We start from the raw sequence: 27,903 nt of genomic DNA, 5'->3' as shown, positions 1-27,903 counted from the left end.
TCATCTGTTACTTTTATAATGGACCATAAATGTTTCAGAAGAATGGTCTGGCGAGGGACTTCTTGACTCATGTTTTGCTCTGCAGGCTCTGAAAACAAAGAATGTGCATGTATTTAGCAATAAACTATACAGCTTTTGGTTTGAACTTTGGCTTAATTGAAATCAGTGGCAAAATTCCCCTGTTTTTATGATGAACACTGTGGTATAAAATAATTCCTTTCACTGTTATTAATGTACTGTTCTTTCTTCCATCCCCTGTATTCTTTAAATCTGAGTTTTATTTATATGCTGATATTCCTGTAAATGCAAACGTAAAGAGAAAGCCTCTGTTCCCATATATCCTTGACTTGACTTTTGCATTTTTCTGCATGATTCCTCTTTGATCTGCCTCTGAATTTAATAATGAAAATTGACTCAATATCCCTCTCACTATATATAGCTCCTGCTACATCATATTCTGTTACTTATCATCTGACAGTGTAAGTCTTGAAATCTGGCCATTTAATTTGGTCCAAGAAAATGTATCATTTAAGAAAAGGCCGTGTTCATTTGCCTAAGTGAATGCACATTTCTGTTTTCTTACCAAGCATTGGTGTATGGGCAGTTTCTCATGCTGTGTGTGTGGGAATGTTTACAGAATCCTATCAACAGAAATGGCATTTGGCAAGAATATTAACTACAATAGCAGCATTCACAGTTCAGTTTCTAAATATGTTATAATACTGAATATTCTCATTTCCTTTCTGCATTACCTCTGCCTGCTGCAGAGCTAGGAAGGTAGCCTTGCAGAATTTTTGAATTCAGATTTCACCTTCCCCTGCCATGGGACAGGAAATGAAACCTCCTGAAGCCTGGGATCTCTGTATGAATGGAGGGCATTGTAGATACGCATCGTATTTCACTCCTTCCTGCTGACACCCGCAATGTCAGTTCTTTCCATCACTTAGGCATGCTGGACTGTTTTTAAAGACAATCATAGTGCGAACCTCTTAACTAAGTCAAAACATTTTATTTTATGCTTTTCCAGTTTCCTAGAACCAATGATTAATATCCATATCAAATTACCTGATCTTTAGGAGAGTCAACAGGACTATTCCTAGGATGAGAACTATGCAGGAGGAATAGGCAATAACATAGACTGTTTCACCTATAGGTAAAAAAACAGAAAGCAGACATGAAACATTTCCTTCTTCAGTAATAAGAATCAGATCTGAATTGGAATACATACATATGTAAGCTAAATTAGCTATCAATTCTGACATTAATAATTAAAAGGAGGAAAAAAGACCTTGATTGTATGCCAATGGTAGGAATTACTCTTCCTTTAGCAGTTGATGCAAAATCATTTTCAGACTCCTTTTTGTAAATACCAGCTCCAATAGCACTTCATATGTGTAGAGCTACCTTTTACTCTTCTCCAGGGGAATAACTTGTTACTCTGATTTGTGTTTTGGAGTATTATCCCCATTGATTTTAAGGTATTAATTTTATTCTGTGTATCAGAGGAGACCTGGCTTTTACTTACCTGCTAGACCTCTTTTCTTTTTTCACCTATTACCATAACTGCAGTGTGCAATAATACTTGATCTAGAATCAAATTAATGAAAAATGGGATCTAACACCGTGTTTCTGGGCTCTGTGCCCATGGAGTTTCCTCTTCGGCTTCTCACCAAAAAGTCACTTAAGCAGCTTATATGCTAAAAATTCCAACTCTTGAAAAACTGGGCGTTGTTTCAGCTTTGGTTTTCCAAATGAGAAGAAACTTATTTTTCCTGGAGAAATGAATCTATCAGTTTTGATCAAATATTCTGAAGGAAAAGTTTCAGTTGAGAATGTAATGTAAGCCCTGAATCTGGGATGGAGAGGTTAGACAACTTGATGAGAGGACACAAATCAAGAGCCACAAGCATAAAACATGAGAGATTTCTGTTACTTTCCTGTTGCCTTGATTCTGTCACATTTATACAATTATGTAAGTTTTGTTTATATAGAAACTAAAATGCAGAGGACCTTTTAGCTGTTCCCAAGCTGCTCCACTTTATGTAGTCAGTGAAATATTCACTGAGAGATGGAGTCCTGGCCCCATCACTGGGCCACTTACCTGGGCTGTGAGAAAGCCAAACTCTGTTCCCTAAATCAGTTACCAGATTTTATATGTTGTGTGTGTTTGTGCCTATGCACACACAGACTCTAAATGACATATTTCTGTATGCACTATATATAAGCAACAGATGTAGCATATAGTGTAATACAAACACAGGCAGTATGGATACTGGAGCAGCTCCAGTAAGAGACTGTGGATATATATTCCACTATACAACAAGTCAAGCAATGGGCAAGAACTGAGTAGGCCATTGGACTTGCCTGGTGTTTATTGCAGGATGATACTCATTTTTTTTTCTCAAAAAGCTATCTGAAAGTCAAGCTTTCCAGTAAAAGAAAAAGGAAAACAATGTTTGAACCATCACAAGTTGCATGGAATGAACATTATTACACTTAATGCAGCAAGCTACTGAAAAACATTTAATGGGGTGAATTTTTGAAGAGCGGTGATGCCTCTCTTGTTATCAGTGCAGGACTGCTAACATTGTATGTTAAAAAATAGATGATCAGTTGGACCTCCTCTCAAGTTACAACATTTCTTTAAGATGATGAGTTTTAGGAAAATAATAATTTTTAGGATTTTTTTTTTTTTTCCAGTTTTGAATCTTTATTGTACACTCAGTTTCTAAAACTTTCTACAACTGCAGGGGCAGTTGTAAGGGTAAACGTTTCCTACTCTTTTACGTGGAAAGTGAGGTTCACACATTTAAGGCAAATGGAAGTTTTTAAAGTACATCACTTACCACAAAACTAGGAAAATTATTAGGAGCAACAGTTATGGATGGTTAAAATGGGCTAATATAATTTTACCAAAATATTGCAATATTCTCATTTAAAAAGTTGAAAAAATGTTTCATTTTGATAAAACAAAACACTCTGAAATCATAGAATCTTAGAATACTAGGTTGGAAGGGACCACAGGGGTCATCTAGTCCAACCTGTCTCAGCAAAAGCACAGTCTAGACAAGATGACCCAGCATCCCTGTCCAGCTGAATCTTAAGTGTTCAGTGTTGGGAAATCCACCACTTCCTTGGGAAGATTATTCCAATAGCTGATTGTTCTCATAAATTAAAAATTTCCCTCGTGTCCAGTCAGAATCTCTCCAGGAACAACTTGTAACCATTACCCCTCATCTTTTCCATGTAAAAAGGGAGTCTCCATCTTCTTTGCAGCCACCCTTTAAATACTGGAACATGGCGATGAGGTCTCCCCTAAGCTTTCTTTTCTCAAGGTTGAACAAGCCCAGTTGTCTCAGCCCTTTCTCATATGATGGCTTCCCAGTCCTTTGATCCTCTTTGTTGCCCTTCTTCAGAGCCTCTCCTGCCCATTCACATCTTTTTTGTACAGCAGGGACCAAACTGAACGCAGTGTTCCAGCTGTGGCCTGATGAGCACTGAGTACAGTGGGATAATGACTTTGTCTCTGCTGGTGATGCCCTTGTTGATGCAGCCCAGCATCTGTTGGCTTTCTTTGCCGCAGCAGCACACTCCTCACTCATATTGAGCCCGTTGTCCACCAGGACTCCCAGGTCCCTTTCCACAGAGCTACTCCCCAGCCAGGTAGATCCCAACCTGTGCTGCAATACTGGATTAAGTTTTCCCAAGTGCAAGACCTTACACTTGTCCTTATTGAATTCGACGAAGTACTTGTTAGCCCACTCTTCCAGGCTATCCAGGTCATCCTGCAGGGTGGCTCTCCCTCCAGAAGTGTCCACTTACTCAGTTTGGTGTCAACAGTAAACTTCATCAGAACACACTAGATCCCATCCTCCAGATCACTTATGAAGATGTTAAATATCATTGCGACCAATATCAATCGCTGGAGAACCCCACTCATGACAGGTTGCCAGTTTGAAAAGGAGCCATTTACCCCCACCCTCTGGGTATGGCTTGTCAGCCCACCCACCATAGAGACCACTTGTCTCGACCATAAAGTGTCAGTTACCCTAGGGGAAGGCTGTGGGAAACCATATCAAAATGATCAAATGAAATCAATATATTCTACTTATTGTCTAAACTTTATAAAATGCTATGGTTTTAGTGAAGTAACTGCTGATAGAAGATGTTGATTATAGCATTTTCAGTTCTATGGGGAATACAAGAATGATGTTAATGATGAGATCATACTAGAAGCCATATATTTTATCCTGCCTTCTGAGGAGCAAGGGAATTGGTAAGGCTAGGAGAGGGCACAATCTTGTGGCTGAAGAGCTAATTTTTCACTTCATATATTCTTTGTGGTTTGACTACTTGAATCTTCTTGTTCATCTTCCCTTAAAAATGTTATTGGGGTGTGTGTTTCTTGATAGACACTCTGTTCCTCTTTAAAAATCTGAAGGAATATTTTATATAATTTTCTCTATTAATCTATATCCAACCAGTTCTTGAAAGGTGAAATAGCACTAGGGGCGTTAAGAAGTATAGATATGAAATTTAGTCTCTGTTTATCCCAAATCCTGTCTACCAGAATCTACATTTAAATTTCTGTACGACATACCAGGCTGTATTATCTTGTTTTGGTCTCTGTATACATGGTATTGATCATCTGAACAAGATCTAAATAACAACGAGTTAAGGCTTAAAAAACCAGTGCTCTAAGCAAACAATAAATACATTGACTGAAATTGGGCACATTTGTAGTGATGGATCTGTAAACAACCTTAGTGCTCACGCTGTGTGCTCATTCACAGTTCACTGAAGAGCAGACAAATTTGTCACAAGAATTAAAACCATGATTAAAAGTTAGGATACTTTCCTATTATTGGCAGAAATGGTAAAACATGTCGTGTACGTAACACACCTATGCCATTACTCTTCTAAGAAACAGCTGTTCCTGTTTCAGTACCTCAACTGGCTGAGGTGCAGAACAGCAAATGTAGTTTGGGTTCTCTGACTAGGTAGAGAAAACTATACAAAGTTCTACATGTACCATGGAGAAATAAAGGCACATGCAGTGTCTGAAGACATAATAAGAGGTGGCCAAAATAAGAGATGTTTTCAGCTCGGTCCTGCAGAGACTGAATCAACACAAGTGGACAGCAGTCGTTTCCACTGCAAGGGGAAGGGTTGTGAGACACTAGGTGGGCTGTTCTGTCCTGTGGACGTGGCCTATTGTGGTGAGAAGCTCATGAACCTCTTTGCCTCAGGACAGGTCTACAGAAGGGCTATCTCGGCTGCATGATGCATGTCTTGTCCTCCTTAGGATAGGCTGCAAATCTCAAGGACACAATGGCTGTGTCTGCAGGGATCACTGAAGCTGGAGCTGTCTGTGTAGATACACGGACATTTCCAGTGAAGAAGTTTGGTAGAGGATAGCTCAGCAGCTGGAACAATTAGTAGGATTAAACTCTCGTGTAAGTCTACCTGCTTATGTATACCTAGTGAAATGCCTGTGAATGGTCATTGCACAGACTAGTTCCGGCTGGTGCTCAGAGGTTTCTTGGCTATCCTCATCTTGTCACAAGCTTTTTTCTACATTTATAAATCAATCAGATTGACAATGTTTCATATCTTACAAATTAAAGTTGCTGGAGCTGAACTAATCTCAGTTCCCACAGCAGCTGGTATAATTATAGATAAACCCTGCCAATTACTTGTTTATCTATATTATCAACACAGCAAAACACCTCAGTAGGAAATACGTGGTAACTCTACAATTTAAGATGAAATAAGATTAATTTCAACAGTTTTGGGTCAAGCCCCATTTTTTATATCTCACAAGAACAGGATAAGAGTTCCATATTTCTAGCTTTGTCTTCCAGTCAAAAAATACTTTAGCTCCAAAGCTCTATGCTTATGAAAGTAAATGCTTATCTTCACACATGAATCATTTTTCAAATTAAAGTGTGGGAAGTAATCTTTTAAATTATGTGGATCTGTAAAATCATTGAGAGAATTTGCATAAGATAAAGTCAAAACCAGGCTGAAAATGCATGACTAGGTAGGCAATAACACTTTTGAAGTTTGGAGAATTTTTGTTTGATTTAGCAGTTTTTGATGCTTTTTCCAAAATGACATAAAATTCTGGCCCCATCTAAGCTCACAGCAAAACTCTCATTAACTTTTATATGGTTAAGACTGTCCACATCACATCTTGTTACCAGGGATATAACAGACCACAGACGACTGGATTGTCCTGTACCCTCAGGGGTATGTGGATGACTGTAAATCCAGTCAAGATTTTTAAACAATCCTGTTGTCACACCAAACATAGTATTCTTCCAACCAAACAGGGTTATATTTGTTTTCAAATATATAGGAATATGTTTATATATGTTTAGATTTATTATTTATTATGAAAGACACCTTTTACTAAAACTAATCTTATCCAATGATTTGCAATGCCACTGAATAGGAAGGAGAAATATTACTCGTTTTTGCACAGTAAGTGTTTTTTTAATTATTAAATTAAGAAATGCTGAAGAAATACAGAGTTTCTTCAGAGCGTGTTCATCTGTAGATGATCATTAGTGAACAGTGGTGAAAGACATCCTTGTATCTTTCAATGACATGCTAACTAAAGGATTCTCCTGGGATTCTGATGCAGGGACAGGATATCGGCAAATTGTATCTTCTGATCTCTAAGCAGAAAACAGCTAGGAAGCAAATATCTTAAAACATCTCCACACACACAAGGCCATATTTGACAACTTAACTGTTTTGCCTCTGCACCCTGGAATTCTTCTCGGGGTTTGATTTCAGTAAAGATAAATATTTTGTAAAGATGATAACTCCCTTTGCAACCTCAGTAATGCACATTTACTAGCGTATGAATCTAGGATACTGCGTTAGATTTTTGGCAGTGGGATTTATGAAAAAATTTTGCAGTATGGTTTTTATCATCAGGTAGATATTCTGAATCAGATTCTTCTCCTTAATCTGGCTTCCTATGAGACATTTATATCTTAGGGAGTTCCCAGCTAGTGTACAAGACAGCTCGAATAGAAGGAATATTTTATTGTATGGTTTAGGCTGGTCAGCATTCTTTTTATTTTTCTAAGGCCATCCAAAATTCTGTTAAGAGTTCAAGGACAGGTTTTTGGAAAGTATTCAGGCTTCAATGGGAACAGAATCAACAGGGTGCAGGCTGCTTTTTGCAAACATTTATCTGAATCTCTGAGAGAAATGTATAATACATTTTACCCACTGAAAGGGTCTGCAGTTAGAACTAGTCACAAGGGTGAAATATCTCATATTTTACATTTTCCCACTTAGAGCAGGACTTCTTGCGTTGTAACTTGCATTATTTAACCACGAGAGTCTGGTTCCCACTAGAGGTTCATTCTCTCCCTGTTCTTAGCAAACGGACGCCAACACTTCCAGCAAAGGCAGCCTGACAAAGTGGGATTAATATTACTAAGAGGGTCCCTGACTTTCTTCTTTGGCTACAGAGAGCACTTGGATGACATGCATGATTCTTAAGTAATTTTAATGCTAAAATTACACCTGAATGCTTAATTATCCACATACAGATCTCAAGAAACCCATTCCCATGAATCTAATTTTATGCTTTCCAGGTTGCCTACTTCAACAACAGTAGAAGGATGAAGATCACAAAAATCCCTTCACTTTGTACTGCATGTATACTTTGAATTATTTTTTCACTGTTAAAGGTGTTCACCATGCACAGTTCTGGGAACTAATTTGTAGTAATGTCTGGAGTATTGTAATCTGTACCTCTCAAGGTAAAACAGGTCATTCTCATTAGAGTCGATATTTGTGCATTAAGCTCTTTAGTGTTCTCACTCTGTAATTGGGTCTTTCAAAAGGAAAAAGAAAATTAATATTATTTAAACCATGAGAAAATGTGTATATTAATTCAATATCCTTTAGCTTTATGTCAGTTCATTGCTCACTGTAAATGCATGGTAATTAAACCAGACGTAGCTCTTCAGCCCCTGGAATACGATGATCTGAAATTGTGTCTCCTTCTGTTGCATGAGAAGGTGGAGTCTGTTGTAGTGTAACACAACCCCCTTCTCAGACCACTTACTGTGGCTTCATTGTTGTAACTACTATGGCACAAACAGTCGGGATAGGAGAGATGTAGGTGTGACATCAAAGCTAATAATTTGTATTACACATTATGACTACTACTCTCTAATGATTGTATGGAGAATCAGGCTCTGGTGGATTTAATAGCTTCATTTCCCCAAATTATAATAAAGTGATTGTGAGACATCTATCTCAAAACCACTTATCAGAGAAGTTGGTTCAGTGTCATCATGTTTATTTTGTGGTTATATAAACTAAGCCAAAAAGGTAGAGAGATTATTCCACATTCTGTTGAATAAGAGACCAACAGGTAGTGCTTGCTTGCCTGAACCCACCCAAGGGACCCAAACTTTAGTCTTCCCTGTCATACACAAGGGAAATTTCAAGAGTACTTCTATTAAAATTATGGAGTGGCTTGCCCAGACTCACCATTAATTGAAGAAGAATGGAGCTGTGCTCTAGAAAGCTTTTCTTCTGGTACTTCTGTATTTACCCAATGAAAATCTTTCTTCGTAATGGAAATTTGACCTGAATATTGGAAAGAAAATATCTATTCAAAATATTACTTCAAAATAATAGTTTCAGTGAATAATGCTGTTTGGTGTTTTGATAACAGTCACAGAATTTATAAAGGCAGCTATTTAAAAATACTGTTTACCGATAGTTGATGAACAAAGTGAATGAGTGAATAAGAAACATAACTTTTTACTTTCTGTCCCTGGCATTTTTGATTATTCCATTGTGACACTTATCTGACATTGGCACTGATCCACACTGTGCTTCTGTCTCATATAGCAGCCAGTTACTCACAGTTCTTGCCTTTTACTGAGTCAGTCTGCAGCAATCTTTAACCCTGTAAGCACAGCCCCAAAAGCAAACACTTGTAGCAAGGCAGTGCCATACAAGAGCAGGAAGATGTGATGGTGTAAACACCACTTGTGGGTCTGTTCACACCAGTTCTAATGGTATTTAACACTGTGTCTTACAATCAAGCTCATAATCATCTCTCTTTTCAGTTTAGCTGCGTCACAGCTAGGTAGGAAAAACCAAAAGTTAAGATTCACAAGATTCTGCAAATGTTCTGTAGAAGAGATGCCAATCCTTTGCTCAGCCAGAAGCTTTGGCTTCTGGATCCCCAAATAGTTTTTGTTTAGTTAGCAGGAATTCATTGCACTACAGGAGTGAGCATGCTTCTGTTCTTCAATCCCACCTAGGTTAGGGAATTTTCCATCAGAAAAAAACAAACCCAAACCAAAAATACAACAAAACAACAACATCACAACACCACCACCAAAAACCAACCAACAAAAGCAAAACAAAAAAACCCAAAACCAAACTAAACCAACCAAGCAAAAGCCACAAAACAAACAAACAAGCAAACAAACTCAATTAAAAACCAAACCAAACCAAACCAAACCAAAAAAACCAACCAACCAAAAAACAACAACTGCAAACAACCAAAAATAAACCACAACAATATTTTATCCTGCGACTGCTTCAGGGAATGGCAAAAGCTCATGAACAATTATTTAATTATTTTGATATGAGGGTCATCTTTGTAGCTCTAAGCATAACTAACGCAATGATGTGATCGCTCATTTGGATCATTAAATACAGCCATAAAACAAGCAAACAAATAAATAACATTCAGTAGCAAAATCACTGCCAATATTCTCAAATCTATCTATATATATATTTAGCTGTCCCAAGCTAGGCTGAGAACATATTTAATTACATATAGAAGATGGCTGGTGTAGGATATGAGGCACTAGGAAGTAGTTTATCCTAAGAGGATTTATATAGCAAGATAGCTGGTGTGATAGATCAAAGATGTGAGGTGAAGTGGGTACTTTGCTCTTTGATCTGGTCTGTGGACCAGATGCCTGGATGTAGCTGAAGTGTTGCAGAGGCAGCAGATGAACCTTCAGGTTTAGTTTTTGGCTGCAGGAGTCCAGGAGCCACCCTGTGATGTGGAACTACCATTTTGATGTGACCCACAGGACAATAAGCAGGGACAAACACAGGATTTGCTTTGAAGGCACACTCCTGATTTAGATTAAAACATTAATATTTGCTCCCATATTGCCATTCATTGCACTAACAAATCTCTCTTAAACAAAGACTTGGCAAGGACATTTATATTTAACAAAAATAAGTAGTCATTTACACATGAAAGGCTTTACTGGTTTGGGAAAGTTCCTACATTTAATCTGAGTTAACCTCAGTGTTTTTACTGAAGGGCAAAACTTGGAAGCCTCCATTTACAGCAGCTTTTTCTTTGATAGGTCCTATTGAAATCATTGAAGTTATTTTCTGTGGAATGAAGTCTGTTGTTAAATGTGTATAAGCTATACTAATATTTAGACTCCAAGAAGAAAAGAAAGAAAAAGCAGTATGTCATATTATTTGTAAAAATAGTGTATTAAAATATAACAATAAGCCAATGAAAGGAAGGCTTTGGACTTTTTTAACCTGCATAATGGTATGGATCCTAGAAATTATTATTTTATTGTTATTCCAACATATTCATATAATGAGACATGTAGGCAACTGTATTGATTCACTACTCATATAAAATATTTCCCAAAACCAAGTGAAAAAGTGTGCATGCAATTTGTATTTTTATTTGGATCTTGCTTAAATCAGTCATAGCAAAGTAAAGATTTAGTGTAAATCAGCATTTTAATACTCTGTAAAACTAATTATTATTTAAAGTTTTATGTGTTACTCACGTAATTCACTGAAGCAAGATTTGCTGTGAAGCATGTGATGGAAGAGCTTGCACAAAGCCTGCTCCATGGGAGGTAAATTCTGGCAGGTGCACTCCACACGCAGCATCGTGCCCCAGTTGCTAATGTAGGCGGCTTTGCAATCAGCGTTTGCAGAACAGGGCATGTCATCCTTGATTAAAGTTTCAAGACAAGCTTCATCATCGTAGCATTTTTTTGTCACATGTCTCCAACACTTTGACTGAAAAGTTGTGTATTTTTTCCTGGTGGGAGGCGGGGTGGAAGTATACAATGATAGGTTCTCTTCCAACCAGAATGATTCTATGATTCTATGACAGTTTAAAAACTCTGTGATTTCACAGAAAGTCAATTAAGGATCACAATGAAAAGACAGTGTATTCCCAAGGCACCATTTAAGCTTTAAAAATCACAATATTCCATGATAGCTGGCCTAAATGCCACTCTAATTTGCACCCAATTGGTTTCAGTGAAATCTAGAAAATCATAATTTGTGGAAAAACCTGTTTTTACTGAGGAAGTTTTTGAGAAAAAGCAACTGTACTTGTGTTTGACATCTTCACAGATGCAGGTGCTCTTCTAATCAGTACCCGTGGAGATTTTCCTAGGGTCCAGCAAAAAACAGCATGAATACCAACTGTCTCAGATCCTCACAGAAGAAATGCAGATAGAGGAATTAGTCTAGTCATCACAATGAAACCAAAATACATGCCATTCTAGTGGATCAGTTTGTTGGGCAGTGTGAATGAAGAAGGAGTATTGAATTTATTTTACATAAAGTAATCTATATCCAATCTATATCCAATGCCAACACCTCCTTCCCCCAAATGCTAACAAAATACAAAATGTCCACAGCTCAGGGAAAAGTTGAAGTAATTCATTTGACCTTAAAGATTAATTGATAGCAGAGATAAGAGAATAATTAACTTGTTTCCTAGCTCAATAATCTCAAATTATTTCCATTTATTTGCTCTTAGGATAGAAAAACATGTTCTTTAATGCACTATGTATGACAATAGTAAACATCTATTAAAAGTTAACCAAGATACTGTAGATATTAATTAGAAACCAATTTATCATTATATTAAATGTTAGGGGATGATAAAGCTAAAGTGTTGTATATTGTACATTACTTATTAAGACATTGTTTCCTTCATCATAAAATTAGGCTATTAATTTACTATTGATATTGCGTGGCTGTAACAAGCAAGTCACATGTAAAAACATGGACTGTTACAACATCAGCCAGGACATTATTGTAAATATTTTCATTACACAAGCAAAGGTTTTGAAGCAGATGCCACCTCCGTGCTAATGGAATTATTTTTATCCACCTCCTGATGTATAGATATGGCTAGCCACAATTCACAAACTAATTTTGCTAATTACATCCACTTATTGTCAGTACTAGGAAACATTAATGGTCCCAAAATAATGGGTAATTCAGCAAGTCTCCATTATGATATTAGATGTGTACACATGCACATGCACAGACATACGTTTGTAGTCCAATTCTTCTTGACACAAAAAGGGGCAATTCTCACTGACGTCAATCTGAAGAGCCTGCACAGACCTGAAAGCATCTGTTGACCTCCTGTTTTGTTGACTGATGGTTAATTTGAGCACAGCTTTAAGGTAAAATTCAGGTCTAATCCACAAGGGAACTGGCAACTACACTGAAAACTGAAGTGAACCCATTGACCATTACAAACGGTGGCAATTAGGTAGAACTACGAACATGGGTTGATCTTGTTGTGTGTTTTCTAAAATAAAATAAAATCTGAAAACTCTGTTATTCTTCATGTGTCTAGTGGTTTGTGCATGTTTCAGGGCAGCTTTTTTCAAGTATCAGTATGCTTGAGATGAAAAGAATGAGATGACAGTTTTCTGAATGGGCCAAGTTGGCTGTACGGCCATTGGGTACAAAGGGTCAGACTGCAGTGGAAGAGGTAATTACTTAAACCAAACAAACTTTGTCTGGTCTGCTGCACAATTTGTGCAAACTGCTAGAGGGCAAAGGTGCAGACTGGCAGGTGTTATCTGAAGAAAATGGTAATGAAAAAAGGCAACAGCATAGTTTGTTCAGAGGAAATTGTGTCAAGTGTCATGAAATAGGCAGAAGAAAAGCCCATACTAGATTCCAGACTTTTTTGAAAATTAACCTTTTCAGTATGTTTGTGGAATTACTTGAGGAGTTAGCACAGTTGATGCGGACATCTGTGAAGATGTCAAACAAAAGTGACGATATACAGTGGATACAGTGAGAAAAGAAATTGTAGATGAGTTATATGGCATATATTTTATATAAATTGTTTGATCAAATCATTATTCAAAAGCACATTACTGGACAAAATCTTTCTTCTACTTACCTGCACAATTCATTCTCTTTACACACATGGATTACATTCAGACATGATGGAGGTGGAACTGCAATAACTGCACAGGGCTTGCCATGAAGAAGTTCTTTGGCTCTGTAGCAGGATTCATCAGGCTGGATACAATCACAAAATGTCATCATTTGGGCAACTTCAAAAGGCATGTTTTGATAGAAGAACCTTATGGCTGCTTGACATTCTTCCATGTTGCACTTCTTATTTACTGAACAAACCTTAAGGTACAGGGACAACTGTTTGTTACATACTTCATCTTCAACACACTCCTTGTTCACATCCAAACAGGTTCTGTTTGCTGTGTATGCTAAAAAGAACAAGAGTTTTTAAAAAGAAATCACAAGAAAACCTTTTTCAAGCAATGACTAGTAGTCATCCTGCCTGCAACATTCCCATTAAAAACAAGTTTGACTTCCAAAACTTCTGATTCATCTCTGCCAGCATTGCCTCTTTTAAGCCCATTGTATGGTCATCATACTTCTCCCTTAAACAGCTTGGCCCTCATAGACAACCCTTCTGCAAGTTTCTGCCTCTGACAAATCAGTAAGTGAAAACTGGCAAGATGGAAGTTTCTTCAGTGTGATAGTTTCTGGGAGCTAGTGGCTGCCTGAAACTGTTGAAATCTCCAGCATGCACTCTTATGGTAGGCTACATAATAAGTAATAGAGAAGATAATAAAATGTGACTTCTGTGCTTTTAAGGCTAGTTTAGGTATTTCTAACCTATGCTAGAAGCCTTCCAAAAAGATTTAGATAATTCTGACCCTAAAATGTTTACGGGATGGGATTTGCCTCCGTAAATTTAACAAGATCAGTATTGTTACCTAACATTTTGGATTCTTATCTGCCCAATAGCTTAACTGAAAATATGTTGAATCCATTGACTCCCTGCTCTTCAGTAAATTGACTAAAATGTATTCATTTTAATCTCCTGATACATTGTTCACTATCTGAAAACAGATAAAACCAGAGCTAAAACCAGTTACTAGGATTCATAAGTAAATTTAGACTTACCTTGTTTGGAGAGAGAAGATAAACGCCATTGTAATCTTGCTTCCTTACTAATGTTGTCTAGAACAAAAAGATATGTATGGACATGTTATAAATCATGTCTTAGCTTCATTTTTAACTTTAAAGTATTGGCTGTGTTGCTGGCATAGTGCCATTAGTGAAAACAAACCAACCAACCAAATAAACAAACAACAAACAAACCATCAACAACAACAAAAAATAGCTTGACCAAATAGGACCTGTCAGCTTGTTAACAAACTCTAAAATCACTGTTACATATATTCATAAGTTTCAGGGTGAAAGCACAGTTTATCAGTGTCTGCTGATAACATTATCTACATAATTACAAATCCTCTGAGCTCAAAAAGAATTTTTAGATCTGCTTAACAGCAGCAGTCGGATTTCTTGTGAATAAATAAAGGCCAGATGCCCCAATGTGTTCATCAGTGCACCCAGTTTTCAAGCTCAACTAACTGCTTGTTATGCTCTAAAGTCAAGACAAACAGACAATTCTTGCTATTAGGAAATCATTGTTATTGGTCTTACATTGTTTCTAGTTATAGTGTCATACTGAAAGGGACTGATTTGGATCAGATTGTATCAAATAAACACAGTAAAGGACAACAGTATTTGCACTCAGGCTATCATTTTACTGTCAGATTATTCATTTGCATCTAAATAAACTTCTTAAAACTATCCTGTTACCAATGTTTAACTGCAAATGATTAAGAAAACCTTTTTCATAGACCTGGATCTGTGCACATTACTGTCACATACAAAAGCATTCAGACTGCTGGAATACCACTAACCTGTGTCAGTGTCCTGATTTGTCTCATCATCAACATCGTCATCATTGTCACCATCATCATAATTTTCAGTAGCTGCTGAAGCTACGTTCTCTTGAGAGTATTGTAAACAAGGATTGTTAAATATTCCCTTCCATATTTTAATGCATCTCATTTGAAGTGGCTCTGGGCACTTGCACTCTCCCAGCACTGTTTTCCTCAGTTCTTTCCACGCTGATGAACACTCCTGGTTGACCATCGGGAACCTGCATTTTGCTGTGTCTGCCTGGCACGCTTGCTGGAAGCTCTTGTACATGAGAAAACAGTAAGGGTCCTCCTGGCAGCGTTGCTGTGCAATACTGCAGTCATTTCCTAATTCTTCTGGGTGTCTTTGGTCTTCAGGGTTTCTGTGTTGCCTAAAACTCAGTCCAGTATCTGATCTTGAGGAAGTTTCCAAATACTCTGTACAATTAGTTATAAACAGAGATATAAATCAAATGGAACAGGTAACATCACTGGTCAGCTCAGAAGAAACTCAGTAAAAGCATAATTGTCTTAATGCAACAAAATGAATGAAAGTCCTAGTTTCATTCTGAGATGTATGTAAATGCATAATAATTTCAGATTCTTGCAAACTAATGAATCTTCATCATGCTTACTGTGTCCTGGTAGCTACGTAATACGGTCTACTTTAACAATTCAGCTGCTGACAGTAATATGAGAAACCCTCACTAAAATTACTGTATAAAGGGATTAATCTCACATAATTTTAACTACCTACATGTTGGACATATCATGGATTATTATCTTAATTCACTGCATAATTTGTAAAGAGAGAATGGCAATTCCTGAACCGTTCATTCATTGCCTAAAATAATGATTTAAGATAGACAGGAGAATTACTCCTGAATGTATCTAGGAACACCATAAGATATCATCACCTATACTAGTATAACTCCATGCAGAAGTTTTGCTACACTGGTGAGAAATGTAATGTCAATCAACAAAAAATATACAATTACTTCATTTTGTTAGAAGCAAAAGCAACTATTCCAATGACATCAACATCAGGTTTTAGATAACCCACTCTTCTTGTTTGAGGCAAGGAGTAATGAATCAGGATGCTATTATTTCCTCTGCAATAACGCTTTATATTCCCGTACCATAAATGTACACTGACTGATGTCATCAGGTAGTGATGGATCAGAGCTGGGAATCAACCTTGGGGCTCACTTTCTAGACTCTCATTCACTGGCTGATTTCACCTTTCTTATGTCAGCTTTGCTAGTCATTACTCCAGAAGACAGAAACTGCAAGCCTTTCATGCATAGAGTAATTCTCAATTATATAAATAGGTTTTCTATAGGGAAAAGGATTCTCAGGATAATAAAAAATAAATTTAAAGGAGCTGGGCCCATTGATTACAACATAATTATAAAAAGGATGCACTTTATATATAAAGTACAGCTTTACAAAGGCAGGATCTGTGTTTCCCCACACCTCGTAACCTCTCCTAGATGTAGTAAAGATGCTTCTGTAACACAGTGTGACACAACTGTATAACTGCGCATCCCCATTCACAAAGTGGCTGGATGTGGCTCTCTATACACAACATAGATCCAGTGGTGCTCAAGCTTCCTTGAGCAATAAGTAGCCACCAACATGCATCATATTTTCACTCTTACTTGCCACTGGATTGAGCAAGCATTTTAGAAACATTTGAATTTCTCACACACATTTTATCGGTTTTGTTTATTTTGAAGCAGATATGACATTGCTTTTGTATGTGTGTTGCTGTGTGAATATAATAGAAGAGACAAAACTAATTATCAGATTTGAGAAATATGCAAAGAAATTTCAATCCAGTTAAAATGAGCGTTACAAAGTTACATATTTCCTTTTGCTCTTCATAATTGGAACTTTTTGTTTAGTTACCTTTATTAATGCTGCACTGTTTCCCAAGCAAAGTCGTGATGCTACAGAAATCATCTGCAGTGCAGAGACAGTTTTTAAATTCTGGGTATTCATCAGCCAGGACCTGGATGATTCTATTACATCCAATAGCGTCTTCTGCCTTGCATCTATTACCTAGAACTCATCATTAAAATTATAATGTTGTTAATGTTTATGAATGCTTAAGGGATATGGTTACATAAAACAATTGAAGCAAAAAATAATATGCTTTGCCAAGAATAGATGTTTCGAACCTTGTTTTTCTTGAAAACCTGTCACAATTTACAATCTTTAAATCATATTCAGAGTGATATAATAAAATTGTAGGTACAATATTGCCTTCTTTTTTTATTCAGTCTGACCTATTGCCCGAATGTCAGTTTCTGTTCTCATTTCCAAAGTACAAAAAAAATCATAAATTTATACATTTTATACTAGGTAGAGAAGGTACAGAGGACAAACTAAAAAGGTGCACAGGGGTCGAGGGACAGATCCTGAACTGAGACAACGAGACATTTGTCTTCACCCTGTGTAGAAATGAGGTGCCAGGTACAGGGATGGGAATTCACAGTGCAGGCTCAGGTATTGCCACGTAATGGAGTATGAGAGGGGACGGAGGAGTGCGGGCACAGTCCTGTGGTGATGATGATGCTCACCCAACGCTGAGAGATGTCTGCTCTGGTTCAGATCCCTCACTCACATGAGGATGACATGAGCCTATGGCCTCTAGCCATTTGGACATGCCGTTGGACTGCTACTCTGGAGAACAACTTCACTCCCTAAGTTTGGCAATGATAACGAATATAAAGTAGTCCAAGAATATTCAGATCTTTAATTTCTTTATGATAAAAATAAGGGAGAATCTAACATAAAAAAGAACATGCAGGAGCCTTAGTTTGCTGGCCCAATTTCAAGCTAGTTGCTTGCAAGTGCACTTGTACTCAATGACAAAGACACACACACAGGCTGTCAGATCATATTTTCTTTGTATGTGCAGCAAAAATAAAGAGCATATACTTTGTGGTCCAAAGATAAATCAATCAACTATATACTTTATAGACTAAATAGTTTTAAAAGTACTTCCTTACTTAATATTGCCTATGAAACTTACAAGATACTTAACACAGACACATCAGAAGTGGTTTAATACCATGTTAATAGAGTTTGATTTTGTGAAAGCCATGCTTTACCTTCTCAAAACAGGCATGCAGGTCCTCAAAACAGCACATTTTCTCTCTTTGCTTCATGGATATTAAGTATCTCACAATATGTAGGTTAAGGAGTGTGTGGTTCACAAGATCCAGGCTGGTCACAGTGCAGTACAAGGATCAGTTTTAGTCTACTGAGGACATAGGCTATTGTCTGTTCCCTGTCAACAGTGATGTCTGGCTTCCTGCCTTGCTACTTCCCCGGTGACAAGCATGGAGCAGCAGATATTGTGTACTTTAGTAAAACTGAAAAGCTATCAGCCATGTGTCACTGCTGCCAAAGGCAAGCTCTAATGTGATCAGAGCTTTAATGTCATTTATATACGGTTGACACAAATAGCAGTGGAAGGCAATCTAGGTGAAGGCCAACAAGAAGAGAGTGCATTTTGCCTGTGCCTGAAGGAATGAGTATTAGCTGTTTCAGAGTGCTCATCCCCATCCTGTCACCCCCAAATCCTTTTTCATACAGCATGTGTGTTGCCCCTACTCCAGTTGCTGATGAAGGAGGGTTTGGGGCTGTATTAAAATGTACACTGCTACAGGAACAAGTTGCAGTCCAGGTAGAGCTACAGCTCCCATACTCTGCTCCCACTTATTATTTTGTATCAGCAAAGGGGGAGTTCATGGTGCCCAGGCTTGCCTATATCTTTCCACCCCATCTCCAGCTTGTCTTCTGTGTTTTTAGAAGTAGAGCATGACCCTGACTCTTAGCTCTCACATTTCTTTCTTTTCCCAGTAGCCAAGGATCTCAGGATATCTAAATAGGAGCTACCAAAGGATATGGACACAGGACACTCCCTCACCATAAATATAGAGTGGAAAGTACGTGATGACATGGAAACTATGGGGTCCATGGAGTCAGGTGAAAAAGGGATAATAAAGGTATTTCAGGCAAAAATTTCAGGAGGACAAATTCCAGGGGTAGAAAGAGAACAACAAAGATCAGCTGGGGCTTGTGTGGAAATTAACTAATTTACAAGATTTATGACTGTCTGCTTCAAGTTCCTCTGAACACTTGAAGGGTGGAGGGGAATAGAGATAGGAGAATAAGAAACACAAATGCCAGTATATTTTATGAACCACTCCAGCCTCACTTAGCTTGTCTATCTTCATGGCAATAACAAGTTGCAAGTTAGGAGTCAGGTACAGAGGGTGTGTTCAGAGGGGCCCTACACACTGTGAACACTGTGTTGAATCACAGCAGCTGAGAACCAAGGATGAGAGGTAAGTTGTGGGGTTATGAACATTCAACGGGCATGGACAGAGTCAGGAAGCACATCAGATTTATGGGGTTCCCTTGCCTGGACTCCTGAAAGCTGGATAGAAATACCTTATTATCAGTGTTGGTTTGTTTGTACACTGTGTTGATTCAGCTGTGATGAGCAGCAGAAAATATTTTATTGCTGGTTTTCAATTATTGTTGCTTTATCAATGATTAGTTCTATGTAATATATTTTAACTTAATACATATGCTTCCAAGGCATTCACAAAAATTGCTCTCTGACCTAATGCTTGGAAGCCATTGTTCATTATCTGATTTATTTATATGTACATAATTGTTATTGTTTAACCCTGGGTGGTATCTAAATAGTAAACAGCTGCTATCTCTTGCTTTTCCTCCCCCAGGGGAAGGAAAGGAAATGGAGGAAAGACTGACTAGTGGGTTGAAATGAAAACAGATTTAATAGAATAATAAGAAAGAAAGAGTGAATAATAATGTGAATATCATAAAATATATAAAGCTATATAGAGCAATATTTAGCTGCTGGAATGCTTGATCGCAGCAATGGATGCCAGGGGGTGGACACTGTGAATACAGTGAGTCCAGTGAAACATGAATATCGCAAACAGGTGTAGGGAAGTCATGGATCAGGCAATGGGAGCAGGAGTGGGAAGAAGGATGGGAGTGGGACCCCTCATGAATGGCAGCCATTGAAGAAATAGGGTGGTCCTTGGCAACATCTCACTTTTATATGGAGCATGTCATTCATGGTATGTGTAGATGAGGTTCTTGGGGACATGTTTTAGAAGTGGACTTGGCAGTGTTAGGTTAATTGTTGGACTCAAAGATCTTAAGATTTTCCAACCAAAATGATTCTACGATTCTATGAATACTTCATTGACCAAACTTGATGTCAATCTAAGTGCTGTCCTGATTCCATTCCTCACACACCTGCTTACTTGCAAAACATGGAAAACTGAGGAATGTCCTTCCTTCCCCTGTCAGCAGCCAAGATATCAGTGAGTTTGTACGTTCTTTCATACCAAATCCCAAATATTTGAAAGCTACTGGAAGAAAACATTAACTCTGCCCTAGGGTGCTATGTTTTTATTCTTGAACTGTGAAAACTTCCGCTTCCATCAAGATATTTCAGTCTTTTCCATCCTGATCTGGAAACTGACTCATGGACATTTTCCCTCCCTGCCTTATTTTTTTTTTTTCCCCACCATGTCTTGGCACAGGAGAAGGAGGCTTGGACTCAGAGGGCTACGAAGGTAGACTCTGAAAATATTGTTGTAGTAGTAGTGAAGCAGTGATGGACAGTTCAACAGAGAAAGAAGTGACTTAGGTGAAGTCTGGAGAGTGCCCCCAGACATGCTCTGAAGAACAAAAGATGAAGGTCTTGATAACACACACATTTAACTTGAAGGTCACAGCCTGAGAGACTGAGTTATTGGACTCTTACACAGAGTCTGAGTTTAATTCTCATTTGTAGTTAGGTTTTTCATAAAGAAACTAGCAAAAGAAGTATTTGCCTCACTGCTTATGGCCTCCAACTAGCATGCTCATGTTCAGCACCTTTTCCACTTATACATCTCATCCATCAAGTGTTTAGTCCTGCACATGTAGTCTTGACATACAGTATAATGTTAATCTTACTAATAATCTCTTTATTAATGATCTGGATGAAGGGATTGAGTGTACCCTTAGTAAGCTTGCAGATGACACCAAATTGGGTAAGAGTGTTGATCTACTGGAGGGTAGGAAGGCCGTAGAGAGGAATCTGGACCAGCTGGATCATTGGGCTGAGGTCAATTGTATGAGGATCAACAAGGCCAAGTGTTGACTGATAGCCCATGGAACATGAGCAAACAGTGTGCCCAGGTGGCCAAAAAGGCCAACAGCATCCTGGCTCTATCAGGAATAGTGTGGCCAGCAGGACTAGAAAAGTCCTGATAAGTCCTGGAAGGTCCTGGCAAGTCATTGTGCCACTGTACTCAGCACTGGTGAGGCCCCACCTTGAATACTGTGTTCAGTTTTGGGACCCTCATCATGAAAAGGACATTGAAGTACTAGAGAGAGTGCAGAGGAGGGCAATGAAGCTGGTGAGGAGTCAGGAGCACAAGTCTGATGAGGAGCGGTTGAGGGAACGGGGGCTGTTTAGCTGAGGGGAGACCTTATCACTGTCTACAACTAACTTTGGAGGTTGTAGCATGGAGGGTGTTGGTCTCTTCTCCCAAGTAGCAAAACCAAACAAGCAATCACAAGAATAATCTATTTGCAGAAGGTTTCTGTGACCCAGTAACAAATACTATTACTATCAGTGGATAAGCACATAGGACAAAAAGTGAGAGAAATTGCATATTATGGGACAATGCAACAAATTCAAAGGGGAGATCGCAGAGGTCATCATGCTGGCCCACTTCATCTGGTTGCAGGGTACGATAAAGAATAGGCTAGAGTACAAGTCCTGATATTTATGTCAAGTAATCTTGGTGTAAATACCTTTGTGAATGATGTCAGAGAAGCAGATTCAACAACTTCTGATTTAGGGAAGAGGTTTGGTTCTGGAGACATCATCTTTAGGTCACTGTCTTGAGCCTGAAAGTACTACATATTCTGATACTTTTTTTTTTTAAAAAAATCAGTCTTCTCTTTTGAAACTGTTCCACTTCACATAAAATATTTAAAAGCTCAATAGAACATGAGCTGAAACCCAGGTCCTTTGGGGACTGTTGCAACCATTAGGTTATCACGTATTTTTCATTTACTCTGTCTGTTCTTGAAAGTATTCAGCCACTCTATACAAAGCAGATACATCTCTGGAACAGGATACACTAGGAAGGACCCCTCTGAGAATTTTCTGTTCTAAGTATTTTAAATACTGCCTTGTGACTTGGAACACCTTGATTCAAATCTCTACAACAAATCAGACAGACAAAGGTATTGAGGTAGCTCATGCTGCAGGGGAATATTCTAGCAATGGCCTACTGAGGATGAAGTCAGGCAGCATTACAGACCAAACGTGAGGCTGAGTCCTGATACCAAGACAGAGGGACATTCAGTTTATCGACTCTTCAGTAGCTGAGGCTCAGAACAGATTATGACATCAGGACATGGCTGGTTTTGTTCAAATAATGTCAATATAAGGAGAAGGGAGGCTGCCATGAAGATATAGATACCTCTGGTTCCCAGTGACAGAGAACCTGCCTTATGTATTAATAATTAAGTTGCTAGAAATGGCAGTCATGTACCTAAATACCCTTGGCTGCATTTCTGAACAGGACCAAGGCATGAGCTAGGCTAATGGCAAGGGACTGTGTCTATATTGCTCCACTTTTGCATGGTACATGATCGAGCTAGGCTGTGAAGCTGGAGTCACTCCAAAAAGGCAGTTTTCTGCAGCCAGCATGGGGGTAAGGCAATTTAGTTGCATGGATACATGCTGCCCCATGACAGTTGAACTCAGGGCTAGAACACAGTCACTGGCCCATTTTATTTGCTAGTACTGATGTATCCCTGACAGATCAAGGGCCTTGGCATTTATCAGTCAACAAAGGCATCATTACTAGCTTGTTCTAATGACACTACCACATTGTACTGCCACTCTTCTTCCTTCCATATTCACAGCACATGGCAAGTGAATACTCAACATTTAACAGCAAAGTCTTGAAGGGATTTAAAGAAAGAAAGAGATGATGCCTGACACCCAAGATTTGTTCAAGAAGATAATAGACCTTCAGAGAAAGGAATATTTTCATCTGAACACCAACAGAGATTAGGATGAGCTTCAGGTCAAACCTGTAATACCTGGTCTTCCTCCACTTAAAACACTTTACTTGGAAATGATGCACCATGTATTGGAAGTACAAGGGACAGAGACAGATTTTCTGCTTTCATTTATGTGAGAATCTGTTTAACAGGTCAAGGAGGCTTAGTCACAATGTAACCTGCACTTTTTGTACCATCGCTCCCTGCAAGTGAATCACTCTGACACGTATGCATTATTCACTGAATAAATATGATGTGTCTCCCTACAGCAAAACTTACGTTGAGGCATGCTTGATTTGATTTGTTTCTTATTCTAATACAATACTTGAAAATTACTCTAAGCAACTACTACATTGTTTTGCATATCCTGTGTGACCATACAATCATAGAACACTTTGGGTTGGAAGGGGCTTTAAAGATCATCTAGTACCAAGTGCCCTACCACGGACAGGGACACCTTCCACTAGATCAGGTTGCCCAAAGCACCATCCAGCCTGATCTTGAAAACTTCCAAGGAGGTGGTAGATAAACTCCTCCGAATTATGGAAAGCAAGGTTGTAACATTTTTCCAGCTGCATGCTGGCTTTGTTTAGCAGGATCCCACAAAAGCTAATTTCTGCTGAATTCAGAATTCTTGAGTTGGTTTAGACTGACTTTGTTCATAGTCCAGCAATTTCATTATCACCTTATTGAAGAGACAGTACGACTGTTACAGAAAACAATATTGGCCACTGTCAAGGATTTCAGAAGTTGACTGTCCTCTGTTGTCATTTTCTGTTTGAAATCTCACTGAATTAATTCAGTTACCACAGCAATATTATGATAACCTATGAATATGCAACCATTCAGCAATTCAAAATAAACCTGTGTACACCATAAAGAATTACCTGAAATATTGCAGACATTTTCAACAATGCTCCAGACACTTTCACATCCATTTGCAGCATTTACACATTGCTCTCTCAAGTGCAGACAGTCAATCTGGGCAGTAGAGATACTTGTGAAGTACATGAACAACACTGTAAAAACAGAACATAATGACTATCTAATACAACAGATATTGTACTGACCTTTTTCATTTATATTTAGATTATAACAATATAATTCAGAGGACTGCAATTTTGTCAAGCTAGAGATCACACAGGAATTCCTATGAATAGACCATATGAAAGACTTTCGATAGATACACAACTGTTAGATAATAAATGAGATTATATTTCATAATACAAGACTCTTCACCCTCTTTGTTTTTATTTCAGAGGCATCATTTCTTGAAAGCAACCCCACAATATATGTCTTAATCTGTTTCCCTGAGTGCATTGAACTTAAAGGTCATTTTAACTGCATGAAAAAGTCCTGAAACTGAAGACTGATATGGAGATTTCAGGGTAAAGAATTTTAAATCAGCACCGCCTCTGTCTTATCAGTAGAAAATTAAATTGCATTGCTAAGAAAAGACAAATCAGTTGGGGTTTAGCTCTTTGATCAACATTCCCATGGTAACACAACCTCTAATTTGTAACCATGTGTCTTAATTTTCTATTAGATTATGTATCAGACACTGATTCCAGGCCTTAGCAAACTAGCTGGTGAACACCTGATGGGCATGTTTTCCTTAGGTATTGAAGAACACAGCATCTCCCAGACCAAGTCTTTTTTTCAGGCAAGTTCGTGTGGAATCTGAGGAATTTCCATCACTGTTTAATTCCTTAAACACAATCTGTAAGAGGCATGAAATACTCCCTCAGGACTTCTCAAGATCCCATCCACAGAAATTAAATGTTTTCGATGATATATTTAAGAAATAAGAAATCATAAAACAGTTTGGGTTGGAAGGGACCTTCAAAGGTCATCTAGTCCTACCCCTCTGCAATGAGCAGGGACAATATCAAATATCAAATATTACTTTCAATAATCCTAAAGAGCCACTATTGTTTAGAGGTGATGCCATCCCTTCTGGAAATTATGCTTATCTGTGATATAATAGTGCTGCCATGGGGAGTACTTTCTGAAGACATGTCATTAAAGAAGAATCAACATTCAATACTTTATAACTGGCAGGTGCAATAGCATCTAGTGTGCCTCAGAGACACATAAGAGGTCACATGGGTTTACCATAGCTGGTGCTAATCCTTCCCCAATTGTGCTTATTCCTGCCAGTTCTCTGATCTGTGCAGGGCAGGTTGCAAGATCAGTGTTTTCCAGCCTGAAGCACCTTTTTAGGCTGCTTCTGTCAGTCAGCCTGGGAGACTGATCGATAGAAATGGCTTGTGCCACTTGACATTGAGGAATGTGCAGCTGGCCCATCCAAAGTGACAATTTTGTCTCATTATATAAAGATATTATTCCTTGTACTGTCTCCAAAAGTTCTTTCTAATTGTGAAATTACTGTCTATTTATTCAGATGACAGAGAAAAAAATAAGTTGCCAAATACTTTATAGGTGAATCTGACTGTATATAGAAAACAATACAAAATTATAAACCCAGGAAGTTTTTTAAGAAAGGGTATTTTGCTGGATGATCGTTTACCTAGTTTGTAAGTACATCACACATCTGATTAGGAACTGCAGCACAAAAACACTGTGTTGTGCCCCTACTTTTAAGACAGCTTTTCAGAACCAGTGGCTGAAAATGAATAGTCAAAGTAGGATTGAGCAGCCAATTAGCAGTTCCTGCTCGTTTGTTAGGATTATTTCACCATGTGTTTATTTCAAACCCACCTGGAAACTGGGCCAACAAAAAGGAGGAGGTTTATTTTTATTTTATTTTTTATATATATATATATATATATATATATATATTTAAAGAGCACAGTGGCATAATCTATGATTGAAGCTAATTCAGTCTAAGAAAGGCTAATGACATATTATGGATGGATCTTTTGTTTCCTTAGCAGGACACAGAGGTCATACTGTGACAAGCCTACATGAAACAACTGTTCTATATTAATTTAGAATCCAGTCCACTGTAGCTTTTACAATTGCTTAAATGAACAGTTTTTACTTTAGTTGTTCATTTTAGTTATTTACTCTAATGTTTGGAATACTCAGAGACTTTTTTCTACTTAGAAAAGTTCAGGGCATCTAAGAGCTAGCTTGTAGCTAAAACCTTTAGAGGCAACCATTTTGATAGGAAGACAAATAAATTTATATTTCTACAGGTGTCTGCATTTTTGTGTAGGTGTCTGTTGATTCACTGGGTAGGTGTAAAATTCACTGTTCTGAAGAATTTGGTGTCTAAAGTGAAAAAAGCGGGGGGAAAGGACATTTTAGCACCTTCACTTTGCAGATTGGGAACTGAGGAACGAAAGGATCACAGTGTATTTCCAATATTACACAATTATTATCTGGCAGATAATAATGAATAGTGAGAAACCAAGCTGCAGTTTCTATCCAACTGAAAGAGCACCAAGACAGCTGTCTCCGAAGGAGAAAGACAAACCATAGGTGAATATAGTTTGAATATAGTTGAAAAATGATTAACATACCTGTCTCAACATAATATTTTTTACCCTCTGGACCAGCTTTCTCTGTTTTCCCTTTTTCTCCATTCAAACCCGATTGGAAATGTCAATAGCCCCCTGTGTAGCACTGCCAGCACTAAATACTTGCCACTTACCAAACAAGTGGCTGCTCATTTAGACAAGACATCCCACCTGTGGGTCTCAACTTCTTATCAGGGCTGAACCTGCTACCCTGACTTACCTCCCTTTTCAGACAAACTACCCGCACCGGGTTGAAGAAGTCTGGGCCAAGCCACAGGGCTCGGACATTGCACGCTGGTGTGAACCCCCAGCTGCTGGCCCCCTACTTGTGGTTCCCCAGGAGAAGGAGCTAGGGATGGAGCTGTAAAAGGACCCCGTGGAGAGGCCAGGAGGCCCGGGGCGAGGCGACGGTCCTGGCAAGGCTGGGGGTTCCTCCCTCCCCGCACCCGCGGCACTTACCGAGGCAGAGGAGCGCGACCATGGCCGCTGGCGGCTGCAGCTCCGCGCCGAGCGGGGGGCGCCGGGCGGCAGGTGCCGGTCCGGTACCGCCCCTTCAGCACCCGCCGCGGGGACAGCGCCCCGCCCGCCCCGCCCCCGGCAGCGCGGCCACTCGGCGCGGACCGGGGGGTGTCGGGGAAGGGCGGGCGGGGGCAGGTCTGTCCACTCCCGGTGTAAATATTGTGTCTTTCTCTGCCCACCTCCTTCCGTCAGAGCAGCGGATGAAGTTTCTCCCCGCACCACCGCGACCTTCCTCTGCTGTCTTTGCTCTACCCTTTACCGGCATTACTCAATTTGCCGTAATGGCTCAGGCGGACCGTGTGGAGGTGAGACGCTCTTCTTATCGGCGACCTGGCATCGTCTCTGCATTCAGTTCCTACTCAATTTCCGGAGAAACTAACAGTGCAAGTGCTGCCTGTAACATCTCCAGAAGACGCCTGTTGCTATGTCTGATCACCTGTTAGCACTTCCCGTGCATTCTAGAAATTAATTTCTTTTGTTCTCAGATGTTTAAGATCACAATCTATTAAGGAGGGAGAGGTGCATGTTGGATATCAGACCAGAAGAACAAATAGCTAGTCTATAATCTAGATCAATACTGAACTGTGGGTCCAACTTCAGGAGTTTCACTAAAATATATCAAAAAACAATTTGGCATACAAAAGTTAGCAGCTGACTCGGGTATTTAATTTTAAAAAAAATCAACCTTAAATCCTACAATCGCACAACTCCTGGCT

General features: G+C 38.8%; 1 protein-coding gene across 1 annotated transcript; it reads right to left on the bottom strand.

Moving 5' to 3' along the window:
• On the bottom strand, positions 1-27,149 carry GFRAL (GDNF family receptor alpha like; the record flags this gene model as incomplete). The annotated part of the gene is made up of 10 exons (XM_080342149.1): positions 1-88; positions 1,066-1,147; positions 8,527-8,625; positions 10,830-11,089; positions 13,214-13,541; positions 14,248-14,304; positions 15,054-15,491; positions 16,965-17,123; positions 24,071-24,202; positions 27,128-27,149. 10 exons carry the CDS (start codon positions 27,147-27,149, stop codon positions 1-3), a joined length of 1,665 nt encoding a protein of 554 aa, XP_080198275.1.
• Positions 27,150-27,903: the final 754 nt, after the last annotated feature.

This window comes from Nesoenas mayeri (assembly GCF_963082525.1).
Source record: "Nesoenas mayeri genome assembly, chromosome: 3".
Classification (NCBI taxonomy): Eukaryota; Metazoa; Chordata; class Aves; order Columbiformes; family Columbidae; genus Nesoenas; species Nesoenas mayeri.
Note: the sequence above shows the minus strand (reverse complement) of the source record. Positions and strands in the feature narration are given on the sequence as shown.